The sequence below is a fragment of the Anolis sagrei genome, chromosome 11 (genome assembly GCF_037176765.1).
Source record: "Anolis sagrei isolate rAnoSag1 chromosome 11, rAnoSag1.mat, whole genome shotgun sequence".
In the NCBI taxonomy this organism is placed as follows: Eukaryota; Metazoa; Chordata; class Lepidosauria; order Squamata; family Dactyloidae; genus Anolis; species Anolis sagrei.
The window spans coordinates 28,905,547-28,922,087 of record NC_090031.1 but is presented as its reverse complement, the minus strand read 5'-3'; the positions used below and the strand labels follow the sequence as shown (position 1 = coordinate 28,922,087).

The 16,541-nt window shown below is 39.9% G+C and overlaps 1 protein-coding gene across 1 annotated transcript in view; it reads right to left on the bottom strand.

The window, feature by feature from the left end:
• The window catches only part of CPD (carboxypeptidase D), a 46,867-nt gene that overhangs the window by 17,496 nt on the left and 12,830 nt on the right, over positions 1 to 16,541 (bottom strand). The window contains exons 3-11 of the mRNA XM_067472092.1: positions 16,319 to 16,461; positions 12,800 to 12,969; positions 10,567 to 10,931; positions 8,215 to 8,406; positions 6,359 to 6,526; positions 4,311 to 4,420; positions 2,396 to 2,498; positions 1,639 to 1,781; positions 218 to 387 (exon numbers count right to left, since the gene is read on the bottom strand). Of these exons, the coding sequence (XP_067328193.1) occupies positions 218 to 387; positions 1,639 to 1,781; positions 2,396 to 2,498; positions 4,311 to 4,420; positions 6,359 to 6,526; positions 8,215 to 8,406; positions 10,567 to 10,931; positions 12,800 to 12,969; positions 16,319 to 16,461 (1,564 nt within the window). The remainder of the gene's footprint in view (positions 1 to 217; positions 388 to 1,638; positions 1,782 to 2,395; positions 2,499 to 4,310; positions 4,421 to 6,358; positions 6,527 to 8,214; positions 8,407 to 10,566; positions 10,932 to 12,799; positions 12,970 to 16,318; positions 16,462 to 16,541) is intronic.

The window sequence follows — 16,541 nt, the reverse complement described above, 5'->3', positions numbered from 1 at the left end:
GTTTAATGTCCTGGCATTGAATGCTTGCCCTATATATGCGTGCTCTACCGGCTGTTAGGAATTGTGGGAGCTGAAGTCCAAAACAACTGGAGGGAGGGCTGAAGTTGGCCCATGCCTGCCATAAAGGTTCCCAAGTTCCTTGCCAAACTGCGGCACTTAGAATCATAGAATAATTGGAAGAGACCACATGGGAGAAACGCCCAGTTGTGAGACTCACCCTCTGGCCGAGGCCGTGATCCTGTAGATGCCCTGGGTGAGGAGGCGCCAAAAGTCCCCGCTCTTGTAGGTGACGACATGGTGGTCGATGCCGGCGACACTGATGGTGGCGTTGAGGATGCCCCGTCCATCTGAGGCATCCAACACAAAGCCTCTCACGCCAGTGTGAACCTGGGTGGAGGAAGACATGCTCATTTCGGAAGCCTGGCCTTCCAAATCCATTTGGCCTTTGTGTCCCATCCCTACCTTTATGATAGATAGATCTGCTGATCGGTGAGTTTACCAGTTATAAATATATCTATATATATAAAAATGCTCTGTTCGTTTTGAGTGACATCGTAACTGAAAATCCACTGGACGAATTGCCGCCAAATTTGGCCATAAGTCACCTACTAACCCAAGGTGTGACCATCACTTAAAAAAATGATTTTGTCATTTGGGAGTTGTAGTTGCTGGGATTTATAGTTCACCTACAATTATAGCGCATTCTGAACTCCTCCAACAAATGCGGTAAATAAATAAATAATTAAATAAATTGGAGGAATTTAGAGGAGATGTAGTTCACCTACACCCAGAGTGCACTATGAACACAAATAATAATGGATCTGGAACAAACTTGGCATGCATACCCGATATTCCCAAATTTGAATAAATGTAATTAATAATAATAATAATAATAATAATAGAGTAAAATAATGGAAATGTGGTGTATCAAATAATAATAATTTGATTATAACAATATAACACCACATTATAACAGTAATGATAAACTGAAATAATAAATGTAATAATAATAATAGATAGTCAAATAATAAATGAAAAAAATAACAATAGAGTAAAATAATGTAAATGTAATAACAATAATAATAATAACTAGAGCACTCTAATAAATGCAATAACAATAAATGGAGAAAAATAATAAATGTAATAATAATAATAATCAATAGAGTAAAATAATATACATGTAAAATAATAATAGAGTAAATAATGTAAATGTAATAATAATAATAATAATAAATAGAGCACTATAATAAATACAATGACAATAAATGGAGAAAAATAATAAATGTAATAATAATAATAAATAGAGTAAAATAATATACATGTAAATGTAATAATAATAATAATAATAATAATAACTAGAGCACTATAATAAATGCAATAACAATAAATGTAGAAAAATAATTAATGCAATAATAATAAATAGAGTAAAATAATGTAAATGTAATAATAATAATAATAATAATAATAATAATAATAATACCAGAGTAAAATGATAAATAACTATGACTTGAGTATAAGCCAAGGGGGACTTTTTTAGCCTAAAAAATCTCTGATTATAGTCGAGTATTTCTGGTACATATCCCGCATGTTGCAAAGCCTGGACTTCGCCATAAGGTTTCCGGCTTCAACTAGCCTCACCTGTTTGATGAACTGCAGCAGGGACCGGCGGTTCTGCTCCCAATAGAGCGGCAGGTCCTTGGCCCTTGGGTACTTGACGCAGCCCAGCTCAATGGTCACTTCAAAGCAATTGGTGTTGAGGTAGTTCCAGTCCTGCATGCCACCTGGGACAAGGAGACCAGAAGAGCCCTCAGAAGCGTTGACATGGCTGAGTCATTTCCAAAAATGGGAGAAAGCATTCAAAAAGGTAGACCAGCAACTACAACAATTTAGCAGGTCAGAAGGTACTTGAGCACAACAGCAGAGTGAGTGAGCTCCAGCCATTGACAGGAGCAGAGGCAAGCTTGAAAAAAAAATATACCAAAGACCTTGTGGAAAGACAGGAAACTGGCCATCTAATTCTCTATCTGCCTGCAGACATCTTGTCCCTCTCCATGCTCACAGGAGAACAAAGGGCCTGGCTATCTAATTCTCTATCTCTCTGCAGACATCTTTTCTCTCTCCAGAGAGAGGGGCAGACAGAGAGGACAATGAGAGAAGGGCTTTTCCCTGACAACTCAACCTCATCTGCCTATCTAATTCCTTGATGAGGACTATAAACCTGTGCAGGATGTGGATGAGTTCCAACAAAGTACAGAAAACAAAGCAAAGCAAGCCAGAACGCTACCACAGGTGCCCTTCTACATTCGCAAAACAACAGGAAAGCTTTAGGGACCAGGTAACAGGCCAGATTAGAACAAAACGTGGGCCAGAGCCTGAGTGTTCCACCTCTCTTTACCTGGCACATTATACCAATGGGCTCCGTTGGTGATGCCGTGGGGAAAGTACTCCTCGGGAAGCATATCTTCGCACGGGTGGCCCTGGGACATCTGTACGTTCTCCTGAGGAAACAAGAGGAAATGAGCCTGGATATCCCAAGTCTAGACATATAAGGTCCAAAAATCAGAACGCATGACGAATTACCGAATGGAATATACTTACTTACGTACAGTATTTATATTCTGCCCTTCTCACCCCAAAGGGTGAGTTTGGAAAAACAAAACAAAACACACATGAATGCTGAGAGAGTGTGACTTGCCCAAAGGCCCCCAGTGAGTTCGGAGTCACAGTGCCAGGTTCAAACCACTAAATCATGCTTTCTGGATTCTCAACTCTTTCCTTCTTTTTTCCCCTACCTGCCATATATACTCGAGTATAAGCCAACCTGAATATAACCCAAGTCAACTAATTTTGCCACAAAAAAATGGCAAAACAGATTGACCCGAGTATAAGCCAAGGGTGGGAAAGGCAGTAGCTGCTGGTAAATCTCAAAATAAACATTAATTGAGGCATGTTTTTTGAATATTTACATAAAACTGTAATTTAAGATAAGACTGTCCAACTCTGATTAGACCATTAGTCTAACCTTCTTCAAGGTAAATGGGGTTGTGTATCTTTCCAGTAATAATAAAATGAGTGAAATAATAAATGTAAAAATATTAAGAGTATAATAATGTAATAATAATAGAACTAAATAATAAATCTAATAATAGAGTAAAATAATAATGTAATAACAATAACAAGTAGAGTAAAATAATGTAAATGTAATAAAAATAATAAATAGAATAAAATAATACATGTATTAATAAGAAGAATAATGTAATAATAAGAGAGTAAAATAATAAATGTAATATAGTACATTAATAAATGTAATAATAATATAGTATAATAATGTAACAATAATAATAATTAGAGGAAAAGATTAAATGAAATAATAATAAAGTAAAATAATAAATGCAATAAAATAGTAATAGTTAAATAATAAATGTAATAATAAGAGAATAAAGTAATGTAATTGTAATAACAATAACAGAGTAAAAGAATAAGTGTAATAATAATAATAATAATGAGAGTAAAATAATATATGTAATAATAATTAAATTAATGTAATAATAATAGAGTATAATAATGTAATAATAATTAGAGTAAAATAGTAAATGTAATAAAAATAATTAGAGTAAAATAATAACTGTAGTAATAACAATAAAGAGTAAAAGAATAAATGTAATAATAACATTAATATAGTAAAAGAATAAATGTAATAATAATAATAATAATAGAGTAAAATAATGTAAATGTAATACGTTATAGTAATAAATAATGTAAAATAACAAATGTAATAAAAATAAAAACAGAATAAAATAATAAATAACTTTGACTCGAGTATAAGCCTAAAAAATGGGTTGAAAAACTCAGCGTATACTTGAGAATATATGGTAAATAGTTTTCTTCTTCCCTGGGCGTGAATACCAGCAATGGTGGTAGCAGCATGTCTAAAGTTTAGGGCAGGGGAGCTGGGTAAATGGTCTTAGGTTTGAGGACCCTTCACCTGACACATCTCAGCAAACAACAGAATATTTATTTATTTATTTATGACATTTTTCTCACCCCGAAGGGGACTCAGAGCAGCTTACAAGGCATATATACATACAATATATTATTAGAATAGTACAATATCAGTTTTAAATATTGCTATATTGTACTATATCAATTATACTGTAATATTATTAGTAATATTACATGTAATATAAAAATATAATTATAATATCATATTATTATTATTATTAGTAGTAGTATTATATTGTATTACATTATAATACTATAAATATTATATGCATATACAATATATATTATATTATATTATATTACATTACCTTGGCATAAGAAAGAGCAATTTGTTGAAAGACGGCATCATCCGGAGAGCGACTGTACGTGGCAACTCCTTGCCGGTCGTCGTCATAGGGATAGTTGACAACCAAGGAGCCTACAGCGGGATACAGAGAGGGATAATACATAACCCACATTTCTCAAGGTCTTATCTTTGGTGGTCCATTAATCCCAGCACAAAGAAGCATCTGTTTCAGTCACAACCTGGAGATCAAGACTAGGATTAACCAAGTCAATAAAGCAACAAGGAAAACTGAGCAACAGGCAAGTCAGTTCCTGTTCATATATACATTCAGTCCTCAAAATCACCTCTGTAGGTTTGTTCTTAAGTTGAATTTGTTTGTGAGTCAGAACAGGGACATTTTGAAAGAGTAACACCAGCCAGATATAGATACAGATTAGTTTTGGGTAACATAGGGAAGGGTGAACATCCCCGTGGAGTTTGTTTTGCTGTCTGTGCCTCGCTTCAGAAGATTTCAACTCACTTCCTGTCCCTGTGAGAACGGGATTTTGGGAAATTTGGGAAGATTGCCGCAAAAGCTTCAGTGGAGAGCCCTTTTCCCCAGGAGAACTGAATTTCCTTTCCGAGGAGAAGATTTCTCTCACTTCCTGTTGTCTCAGTATCGTTCTTAGCTGTGAGTCATCTGTAAGTTAGATGTTTGTAACTCAGGGACCGTGTGTGTGTATATGTAAAAGGTAAAGTAAAGGTTTTCCCCTGACATTAAGTCCAGTCGTGTCTGACTCTGGTGCTCATCTCCATTTCTAAGGTGAAGAACCAGTGTTGTCCATAGACACCTCCAAGGTCATGTGGCCAGCATGACTGCATCGAGCGCCATTACCTTTCCACCAGAGCGGTATCTATTGATGTACAGTGTTCCCTCGCTACTTCGTGGTTCACTTTTTGCGGACTCGTTTTGTTTTCAGCGACCCAATCACAGTGGACCTTGCATAGGTATGAAGTGAGGTGTTCTTTTTGAGAGGGTGGAAATAAGTGAAAGGAGGAGAACCGAGGAAGAGAAGAGTGGTGCGGTAGCCAATCAAAGCCTCCCTTTTAGCGGCCCAATCACAGTGCACCTTCTATTAGTGGGGCTTTTGAGTGGGAGGCAGAAATAAGGAGGGGCGAGTTTGTGTACATTAGCCAATCAGAGCCTCCCTTTCAGCAGCCCAATCACAGTGCAACTTCTATCGGTATAAAGTGAAGTAATACATGAGGTGGGGCTTTTGAGTGGGAGGCAGAAATAAGAAGTCAGAGCGAGCTGGTGCGTGTTATAATAAATAGTAGTAGTAGTAGTAGTAGTAGTAGTAATAATAATAATAATAGTAATAATCTTTATTTATACCCCACCACCTCCTCCCCAAAGAGGACTCGGGGCAGCTAGCATGAGGCCAAGCCCAAAATTACAGTACAGCAAAATAAAATACAAGAAGCAAAATACCATCAAAATAAATACATGAAATAACAAAATAAAATAAACAGTTTCAAAATAACATGATAGAGAAATAGAACACAGCGGGTCCGGATGGAGCAGCCCCACCCTCGGCATGAAGGGACTGAGAGAGTGGGGGAGAGAGAAAGAGCAGTACTTATTGATCTACTCACATTTGCATGTTTTCGATCTGCTAAGTTGGCAGAAGCTGGGGCTAACAGCAGGAGCTCACCCCACTCCCCAGATTAGAACTTGCAGTGTGTATGTGTGTGTGTGTGTGTGTGTGCATATATGAATGTGTGTGTATGTATGTGTGTATATTATATACATGAAATGAAATGAACTAGTGTTGGCAGGTAATTTGCCCTTAAAACCCAGTATCCATAGGATGATTTATCCCTTTCTGCCTTTTCTAGCCAGTGGTCTGGAGTAACTCCCCAAGTCAAAAACATTCACAAGCAAACATGACTTTCCCAGGCAGGAAGTTCCGCTTAACTCAGCAACCACTCCCTTGAGGTTTTTGTGCAGAGGACAGGGAAACCGTCCCAAGGCAGCTCTCAATCCAGATCTAGGCGGCAGAAGGACTATGAGATCTGCTTTCTTCTTACCTCCATGCAAGTTTGCGGACAGCACAAAGGGATAGCTCTTCAGCCAGCTCATGACGGCAATGGTCTCGGGCTGCAGGGGGTCCGTGATGTTGACAAACTGATCGGGGAAGTTGCGGTTCAGATCGTAGTTGTTGCTGTTGTTTCGGCCCACGACACCTGAGGCGTCTCCTGAGGAAAGAGAACCACCAATCTGTTATGCTTACTGTTCCAGGGATGGACAAAGCTATTCCTACACATAAATAATAACAATAGTAACAACAATATTATCCATACGCATCCATCTATCTCTCTATACACATAATAAAAGTGAAAATATGTATGTTTGTGTGTGACTGGGGTGTCCACTTACACAAACAAGGTCCTGCTTCCACAAACAACTCTAGCTCTCCCACTGCTCAGGAGACACCAAAAGCCCTCCTTCCCATGACATTGCAGGTTATAGTGAGCACCAGGAACATGTCCAAGAGCCCTGCCAATGTCCTCCACACACACCACACTGCCCACCGCCCAAGTCAAGGCTCTCATTCAGGGACAATTCCATCCTAGATTTGATGTGTTTCCTCCACCACAGACACCCCAGTGTTTCAAGCTTGTTTTCTGCTGTCCTGGAGGCTAGGACACAATGGAACAATGGCTTCAAACTACAAGAAAGGATATTCCATCTGAACATTAGGCAGAACTTCCTGACTGTGGGAGCTGTTCAGCAGTGGAACTCTCTGCCCCAGAGTGTGGTGGAGGCTCCTTCCTTGGAGGTTTTCAAACAGAGGTTGGGTGGCCATCTGTCGGGGGTGCTTTGAATGTGATTTTCCTGCTTCTTGGCAGTGGTTTGGACTGGATGGCCCAAGAGGTCTCTTCCTACTCTGTGATTCTATGAGGGCCGGACTTTAGCACAGCTGGTTCATCAGCAGCAGCAATACATCTTATTTATTTATTCATTCATTTATTTATTTACGGCATTTATATGCCACCCTTCTCACCCTGAAGGGGACTCAGAGCGGCTTACAAAATACATATACAATACATTATATTATTAGCATAGTACAATATCAATTTTAAATATTACTATATTGTACTACACCATTATATTGTAATATTATTAGTAATATAACATGTAATATAAAATATATAATTATAATATCATATTATTATTATATTGTATAACATTATAAATAATATATTATATATATATACAATATTTTGTATTATATATAATATAATATAATATAATATTATTCTTACCAATCGAAAGGTTGGCAGTTCGAAGCTCGGGTAGGGGTGAGTACCCGACCTTCAGCCCAGCTCACTGTTCATCTAAGTCGTTCAAAAACAGCTGAGAGTAGAAACGTTGCTGAAGCCGGGAGGTATTTTACAGCACCATTAAAGAAATATCAGCAAATGCCAGCCATCAAAGGAAGGAGGAAGTCTGTGATCAAGGGCTCTTCGTCATAGAGGACGGAGCGACAGCACCCCCTTGTGGCCAGAATCGAGCACAACCTCCAGGGTGCTGAATTTGGGGAAAATGCCAACATAATACCTCTCTCTGTTGCCTGTCATGTGTGTTTAATGACATTGAATTTTTGCTGTGTATGTGCTCTGTTATCTGCCCCCTGAGTCCCCTTTGGGGTGAGAAGGGCAGAATATAAATACTGCAAATAAATAAATAAATAAATAAAATAAACACAACACTAGGTGGTAATATAATGAGATTCCTAACACCCTTCTAGTCACTTGTAACACTGTCTCTACATTATTTGGACACAATATGACAAAAGAGGGGGATAGACAGCAGACAAGGCCCTTCCCTTGCAAAAGAAAGAAAGATGGAGGTACCGAGGGAGTTGGGACCACGCAACTACCTTCGTGGGCTTTCTCGTAGCCATCGGGGTTCATGGAGGGCATGATGTGGATGCGAGTCTTTTGGACCAAGTCGGTGACTTCGGGGTCCGTCCCATAGTTCCTGCAGAGGAACTCGATGAGGTTGAGGAGCAGCTCTCGGCCCACCACTTCGTTGCCGTGCATGTTCCCCACGTACTTGAACTCGGGCTCCCCTGGATGGGAGAAAGAAAGCAAATGCGGCTTTCACGGGGCCCTTTCTTCCAAGAAGCGGTTCAACAGGGTAGATTTATTTTATTGTATTTTATTTGATTATGTAAGCAAAATATAACATTGTCACAGTTCCCTTTACCATATTTCCTCATATAACATTCTGATGATGCCTGTTTTTCTAGCCTTTACAATTCTATACTTATACCTATCCAATTTTTCCCTTTCCCTCTTTCCTCCCTCCTCTTTCCCAGGAACAGTTGTACCTCTGCTCTGTATTATTTTATTTGTTTGCTCATGAAGACTGCCTGATTCAATTCCTTGTATTTTCCTTTTACTCTGGCTATTAGCCTTTTCCGTTCTGACTCCCAGGTCTCCTTGGGATGTCCATTTGTATATGTATCGTATATACTTGAGTATAAGTTGAGTTTTTCAGCCTTTTTTAAGGTTTAAAAAGCCCTACTTGGCTTATACTCGAGTCAAGGTTATTTATCATTTTATTCTGTTATTGTTGTTATTATTATTATTATTACATTTATTATTTTACTCTATTATTATTACATTTATTATTTTACTCTATTATTATTATTACATTTACATTATTTTTCTCCATGATTATTATTACATTAACTATTTTGCTCTATTTATTATTATGTATATATTTTTCTCCATTATTATTATATTTATTATTTTACTCTATGTATTATTATTATTAGCACCGGGATTGTGGCGCAGCTGGCTGAGTGTCAGCTGCATTAAGATCACTCTGACCAAAAGGTCATGAGTTCGAAGCCAGCCCGGGCTGGAGTGGGTGTCCAGCCATTGTGTAGCCCGTTGTCGACCTTTGCAACCCGAAAGACAGTTGCATCTGTCAAGTAGGAAAATAAGGCACCACCTTGTGTGGGAGGCTAAATTAAACTAATTTATGAGGCCATAAAGAAAAAAGACTCCGGGGAATGTGGAATGCGGAAGAACTTCATCGGTGTCGTTGATGGACGATGAAAAGCAGCAGCTCCCCCGGCGGCCAGGAAAAAAAAAAAGAAGTTAAATAGCCTCAGTGTATTTGTGTGTTAAATGTTGTTTGTCAAACTGGCATTGAATGTTTGCCATATATGTGTTTACTGTAATCCGCCCTGAGTCCCCTGCGGGGTGAGAAGGGCGGAATATAAGAACTGTAAATAAATAAATAAATAAATATTACATTTACATTATATTTCTTGATTAATTTACTGTTATTATTTATTATTTTACTCTACTTATTATTACATTTACATTGTTTTTCTCCATTACTATTATTACATTTATTACTTTTCTCCATTATTATTATTACATTTATTGCTTTACTATATGGCCATGTTCTAGACTTCTAGAACATGGCCAGATAGCCCGAAAAAACTTATAACAACCCAGTGATTCCGGCCATGAAAGCCTCTGACAATACATTTACATTATTTTTCTCCATTATTATTATTGTTATAACAGGTATTATTTTACTCTAGTATTATTACTACATTTATTTTTCTCCATTATTATTGTTATAACAGGTATTATTTAATTCTAATATTATTATTACATTTATTATTTTACTCTTTATTATTATTGTTATTACATTTATTTTATTCTATTTATTATTATTACATTAATTATTTTACTCTAATTACTATTGATATTACATTATTTTTAATTTTTATTATTATTTTACTCTATTGATTTTATTATTAATAAATGTAATAAAATAATAATAATAATAATAATAGAGTAAAATAATAAATTCTTTGACTCAAGAATAAGCCGAGGGGAACTTTTTCAGCCTTAATAATAATAATAATAATAATAATAATAATAATAACAACAACAGAGTAAAATAATAAATAACTTTGACTCAAGTATAAGCTGAGGGGAGCATTTTCAGCCTTAAAAAAGGGCTGAAAAACTCAATTTATACTCGAGTATATACAGTAATCTGATAAGTATTCATCCCATTTTTAAAGTTCATATTTCCCGTGCTCTTTCCAACTTGACGCTACCGTAGCTTGGGTAGCTGCTATTATATATTTTACAATTTTGAACCCATTCTTTATTCCCACCTTCACCTACTATTTTCTAGATAAGGAATTGCTTTTTGGTTCAACTTGCCAACCTGCAGATCCAACAGAATAGACTACCTGGTTCATGGACGCCCGGGTTGTCCGAAATCTCCATGGCGTAGAGCTCCCTCTGCTCCACCGACTTGCCCACGGAGTAGAGGCGGGCAATGTTTGGGTATTCGGTGGCATATTTCCTCAGGAAGATGCCCATGTCTGGGAAATGGTGGTGCCGGAAATCTTCTGGCTGGATCAGCTGGTGGGGAGGGGTGGGGATCTCGAGCTCTGTAGCGTTTGTGGCATTGACGGCGGCCTCTGTGGCCGTGACGAGAGCAGCCTGGGTGGGATCTGAGGGCGGCAGGACCACTGTAGGCTGCAAGGAGAAGTCCACAGCGGTGGCGTTCCCTTCCATCACTTCCACATCCCTTTTGGTGAGTGGTGCGTAACTAGAGAAGGGGAACAATTCTATCGTTGGTGGGATTCAGAATGTTCTTTGATTGTAGGTGAACTATAAATCCCAGCAACTACAACTCCCAAATGCCAAGGCCTATTTCCCTCAAACTCCAACAAGTGTTCACATTTGGGCATACTGAGTATTCATGCCAAGTTTGGTCCAGATCCATCATTGTTTGAGTCCACAGTGCTCTCTGGACGTAGGTGAACTACAACTCACAAAAATCAAGGTCAATGCCCAGCAAACCCTTCCAGTATTTTCTGCTGGTCATGGGAGTTCTCTGTGCCAAGCTTGATTCAATCAAGGTAAACAACGTAATAAACTCAACTATTGATGGAGTTTTTCGGGCTGAACCTGGCATGATGGGAGATGCAGTTCACCCACAACCGCATGCATTTTGTACAATTAAAAAACTGACTTTTTCAAATAACTTGGGCATTGCTGAGTATCCTAGCTATTACATACATACGTGTGTGTGTGTATATATCTTTCTGTGTGTGTATATATACTAGCCGTCCCCTGCCACGCATTGCTGCAGCCCAGTCTGTGTATATGTGTTTCGTGTATATATATGTGGTTTTGCACATGTGTTGTAATGTATTTGGCTTTTTGAGTCCCTTCCGCTGTGTTTTTCAGTGTTTTTGTGAGTGATGGTCACTCGTTAGCCTGATAAGTATATTGTGTCCTAATTTGCTGTCAATTCATCCAGTGGTTTTTGAGATATGTTATTCCCACAAACAAATATTACATTTTTATTTATATAGATATATACACGCATACACATATTGGATAGCATAGGGAAGGTTTAACACTCCTGAGACATTTATTTTACTGTCTGTGCCCCTCATAGAAGAACAGAGTTGGAAAAGACCAATTGGGCCATCTAGCCTAACCCTGTTGTCATACACAGGCTGGGTGGCTATCTATCAGGAGTGATTTGATTGTGCTTTTCCTACCAAAAAGTGCCTTCATTGCCATTTGGCCACTAACATTGCTGCCTGCTTAGAGCTCCTTCTTTAACAACACCAAAGCTTCCAGAAATGAAAACGTAGGGGTGCATCTATCAATGCTGGAGAATGATTCCCCTTAAATTGCCTTGGTTCAATGCTATGGAATTGAACCAAAAGCCGCTTCTCACACCAGAAGCGACTTGCAGTTTCTAAAGTCTCTCCTGACACAAAAAAAATATCTATGGAATTGTGGGAGTTTTAGTTTTACAAGCCCTTGAGACTTCTCTGCCAAAGACCAGAGGAGGGCTATTAAAATGATCAAGGGTCTGGAGAATAAGCACTATGAGGAACGGCTTAAAGAGCTGGGCATGTTCTGCCTGCAGAAGAGAAGACGGAAAGGAGACATGATGAGGGCCATGTATAAATAGGTGAGGAGAAGTCTGCTGCCCTGGAGACTAGGATGCAATGGAACAATGGCTTCAAACCAAGAAAGGAGATTTCACCTAAACATTAGGAAGAACTCCCTGCCCTGGAGTCTGGTGGAGGCTCCTTCTTTGGAGGCTTTTAAATAGTGGCTGGATGGCCATCTGTTGGGGGTGCTTTGAATGCAATTTTCCTGCTTCTTGACAAGGGGTTGGACTGGATAGTACATGAGGCCTCTTCCAACTCTATGATTCTATTACTGCTTACGCTTTACCAAACTACAAATCCCAGGATGCATAGCACCGAGCTATGAAATGAGAGAGAGGAGGTCCCAAAGCAGATTCCACTTTTGCTTTGGCTCAGCACAAAGATAGGATGCAAATCTATGGCAGTCCCTAACTCTGGCAAAGTCATTTAGCCCAAAAGCATGAGCATTAGATTCAAGCAAATAGGATAAATCAAGAACTCCCTGCGCCAGAGATTTTACCCCGGGACGACCGCTGTGATGTTGTAGATCCCGGGCACCAGCAGGCGGTAATAGTCCCCAAACTGCCCAGAGGTGACGTTGTGAGCGATCCCGGCAACCACGATAGTGGCGTTTTCCAAGCCAGCGCCAGTGACGGCATCCCGCACAAAGCCTTTGGTTCCCATGTGGACCTGAACAAAACAAAACAGAGAGCAAATGGGAAAATTAGGCGCCTCATTCTCACATCAGGTAGTGAGAAAATACAGCACTGTCATGCATAGCACGGTATCCATAGCTCGAAAAAAGTATGTGTGTATGTGGCACAGGTGTCCATTTACACAGAGAGCCTCCCGCCTCAACAAACAGCTTCAACTCCCACCAATGGCTCTCTTTCCACTGACATTGCAGGTTACACTGAGCACCACATCCCATGGTTCCTCTCTCTCCATTGGTGTGGAATTTGCATGACCCCTTCTATAGCAAACACAGCAGAATTGATCAGCAACCAAACATACTGGAGGGGTTTGGGGACGGACTCAACAGGATGGAAGCTGTAGTGCACACAGCACTGTGGGACTCACCGACAACAGACCTGGACCACATTTGGCACACAGAACCACCATTACCAGAGTTAGGGAAAATTGACTTTCATTGATAGGAGTTGTAGAGAGAGCACTGGGAACTCAACCAACGATGGATCTGGACTAAATTTGCCATGGATGATGGGATTTGCAGTACCATAACTCACTTTCAGAGACCACTGCAACCCCCACAAATGACGGACTTGGACCACACTTGGTACACAGACCACCTCCTTGATCCACTATATGTCCTGGTGTGGTTTAAAGGAGGCTGGATAGCGGATGATGGGATATGCAGTACCTTCATCCCCATCGACTCCAAATTTCACAGACCACTGCAATCCACACAAATGACGGATCTGGATCAAATTTGGCACATAGACTCTCTATGACCCAGTGATTCCAGCCATAGAAGCTTTCGACAATACAACTTGTTATGCTTATTGTTCCAGAGAAAGACAGTATTACTCCTACTACTACAACAACAGCACAACCAACAACAACAACAACACAACCTGTAGACAAAGCTGCTTTTTCAAATAACCCAGGAGAATGCCAGGTACCCAAGCTTGTCTATATTTAGTGGCTTGTTGTGGGAAGAAGGATTGATGAGACTGCTTTCCATGATAATAGTCTTCCAGGAGTGTCGATTTCTCTCACTTGCCTCACCTCCGTCCTACTTCACAACTAGGAGTCATATGAACCAGGAGTCATATTCTGTAACTTGAGGACTGCTGAACTATTTACATTTACTATCCCCATTACAAAAGCAGGACAATGGAGAAAGACACCTGCAACGTAAGTTTGGATTCATCTGAAACATGAGACGCTGCTGCGGATTAGTGAACAGAGGCTGCCATTCAACCCCGCCGCAAAGGGGACGCAGCCAAAGAATCCTGGAAACGAATCGCTCTGCACTTTTCCAACCGTGTTCAGAAAAAGATGATTGTAAGTGGAGGCACCTAGCCATCATTTCAGGGGCAATTACGAGGCTTTCCATGCCCTGCCATTGTGGCCGGTTCTCTTTCAGAAGGGCCAATGAATGGAGTTTGGTGGGTATTATCTCGGCTCTCTCTCTTTAAATGGGATTCCCTTGCTTACAGAGAAGCCGTTTTGAACAACAGCACACCGACAACAAAACGGTCTTCTGAATTGATATCACAACAGTCAGCATCACATTGCAACGGACCAAAAAGCAGTGAGGATTCCTTGTAAAGGGCTTTGCAACAAGCGGCCTTGTTATAACTGCCAACAATGGCTTGTTTTCTCTCTTTACAGGCGAGGGAAGAACTCATTTTTCTTTCTAGAAACAAGAACAAAAATGGCTGGTTGTGAGTTTTCCGGGCTGGCTGGCCATGTTCCAGAAGCATTCTCTCCTGACATTTCACCCACATCTATGGCAGGCATCCTCAGAGGTTGTGAGATTTATTATTATTATCATTAGCACCTGTTTGGAGGTTTTATGGCCTTTCGAAGGGGTCTCCCGATGTCTTGCCCACATCTATGGCAAGCATCCTCAGAGGTTGTGAGATTTACTATTATTATTATTATTATTATTATTATTATTAGCACCCGTTTGGAGGTTTTATGGCCCTTCGAAGGAGTCTCCTGATGTCCTGCCCACATCTATGGCAGGCATACTCAGAGGTTGTGAGATTTATTATTATTATTATTATTATTATTATTATTATTATTATCATCACCATCATCAGCAGCACCCGTTTGGAGGTTTTATGGCCTTTCGAAGATGTGGTCTTGCCCACATCTATGGCAGGCATCCTCAGAGGTGTAATGTCTGTTGGAAACTAGGCAAGCGGGGTTTATATAATATCCAGGATGGGAGAAAGAACTCTTGTCTGTTTGAGGCAGGCGTGAATGTTGCAATTGGCCACTGAATGGCCTTGCAGCTTCAAAGCCTGACTGCTTCCTGCCCAGGGGAATCCATTGCTTTTCCAGAATACAATAAAAAGAGGGGTAACATATGAAGAGTAAAAGAAAGTAGGGAAAAAATAGAAATTGTGGGGAGTGTAGGTAAAAAAACGGGGGTAGGGTGGGTTTGTTGGTATGGCTAGCCCTGACTGATTATTGTCTGGAATTCCCCTGTTTTCTGAGTATTGCTCTTTCTTCACTGTCCTAATTTTGGAGGTTGTGGACAATTTCAACAGAAAGGAGGAAACCATGAAAATGGAATAAAATCTGGCTCCCAGTATTAAAAAAAAACTTCAAAATCGGGACAGTAAATAAAGAAGAACACTTAGAAAACAGAGGAATTCCAGACATGAATCAATCAAGGCCAGCTAACACTTCCCAACAAAGGATTCCCCCAGGCAGGAAGCAGCCAGATCTTGAAGCTGAAATGCTAACCAAGGCGGCCAATTGCAACATGCATTGTCCAGCATACAAGAGTTCTTTCTCCCACTCTAGACATTATATATACCCCACTTGCCTAGTTTCCAACAGACCTCACAACCTCTGAGGATGCCTGCCATAGATGTGGGCAAAACATCAGGAGAGAATGCTTCTGGAGCATGACCAGACAGTCAGGAAAGCTCACAGCAACCTAGTGATTCTGGCCATGAAAGCCTACGACAACACCAGAACAGAAGTAAACGTGAGGCATATCAGTGATATTTCTGTCCCTTGAAACGCCGTCTGAAGTTTACTCTGGCAGAGTCATCTATTTTGTTATTTCATTAGTCACCCTGAAGTCTATTCGTTTAAATCCCTAAAGAATAGTTGTGGGGCTTTCTGTTTACATCCATGTTGGAGTCGGAAAAGGACAGGGAGCGAGCTAACGTTCTTGGGAGGCACGCTTAATATTTTAGGGGCAATTATGAGACTCTCAACATACACCACTCATTGCTATGAGCTAAAAGATTAGCGAGGTCCCCATCTTCTGAGACAGCCAAAGACCCAAATGACAAAGTGTTTATGACAATGAATCAAAGGGAAGCCTTACTTTTTCAATAAAGGTGAGGAGGGATTCCTCATTGTTCTTCCATTCTTGCTCGAGCTGGGAAGCTGGTGGGTATTTGCAGCAGGAAAGCTCAAAGGTGACCTCAAAGCAGTTAGCCCAAAGGTAGTTATAGTCCTGCATGCCTCCTAAGGGAAGAAGAACAAGCCACCGCTCAGTAACAGCATTCAGAGAGCGGAATTGGTAGGTGTTGTTTCAAGCGGATGAC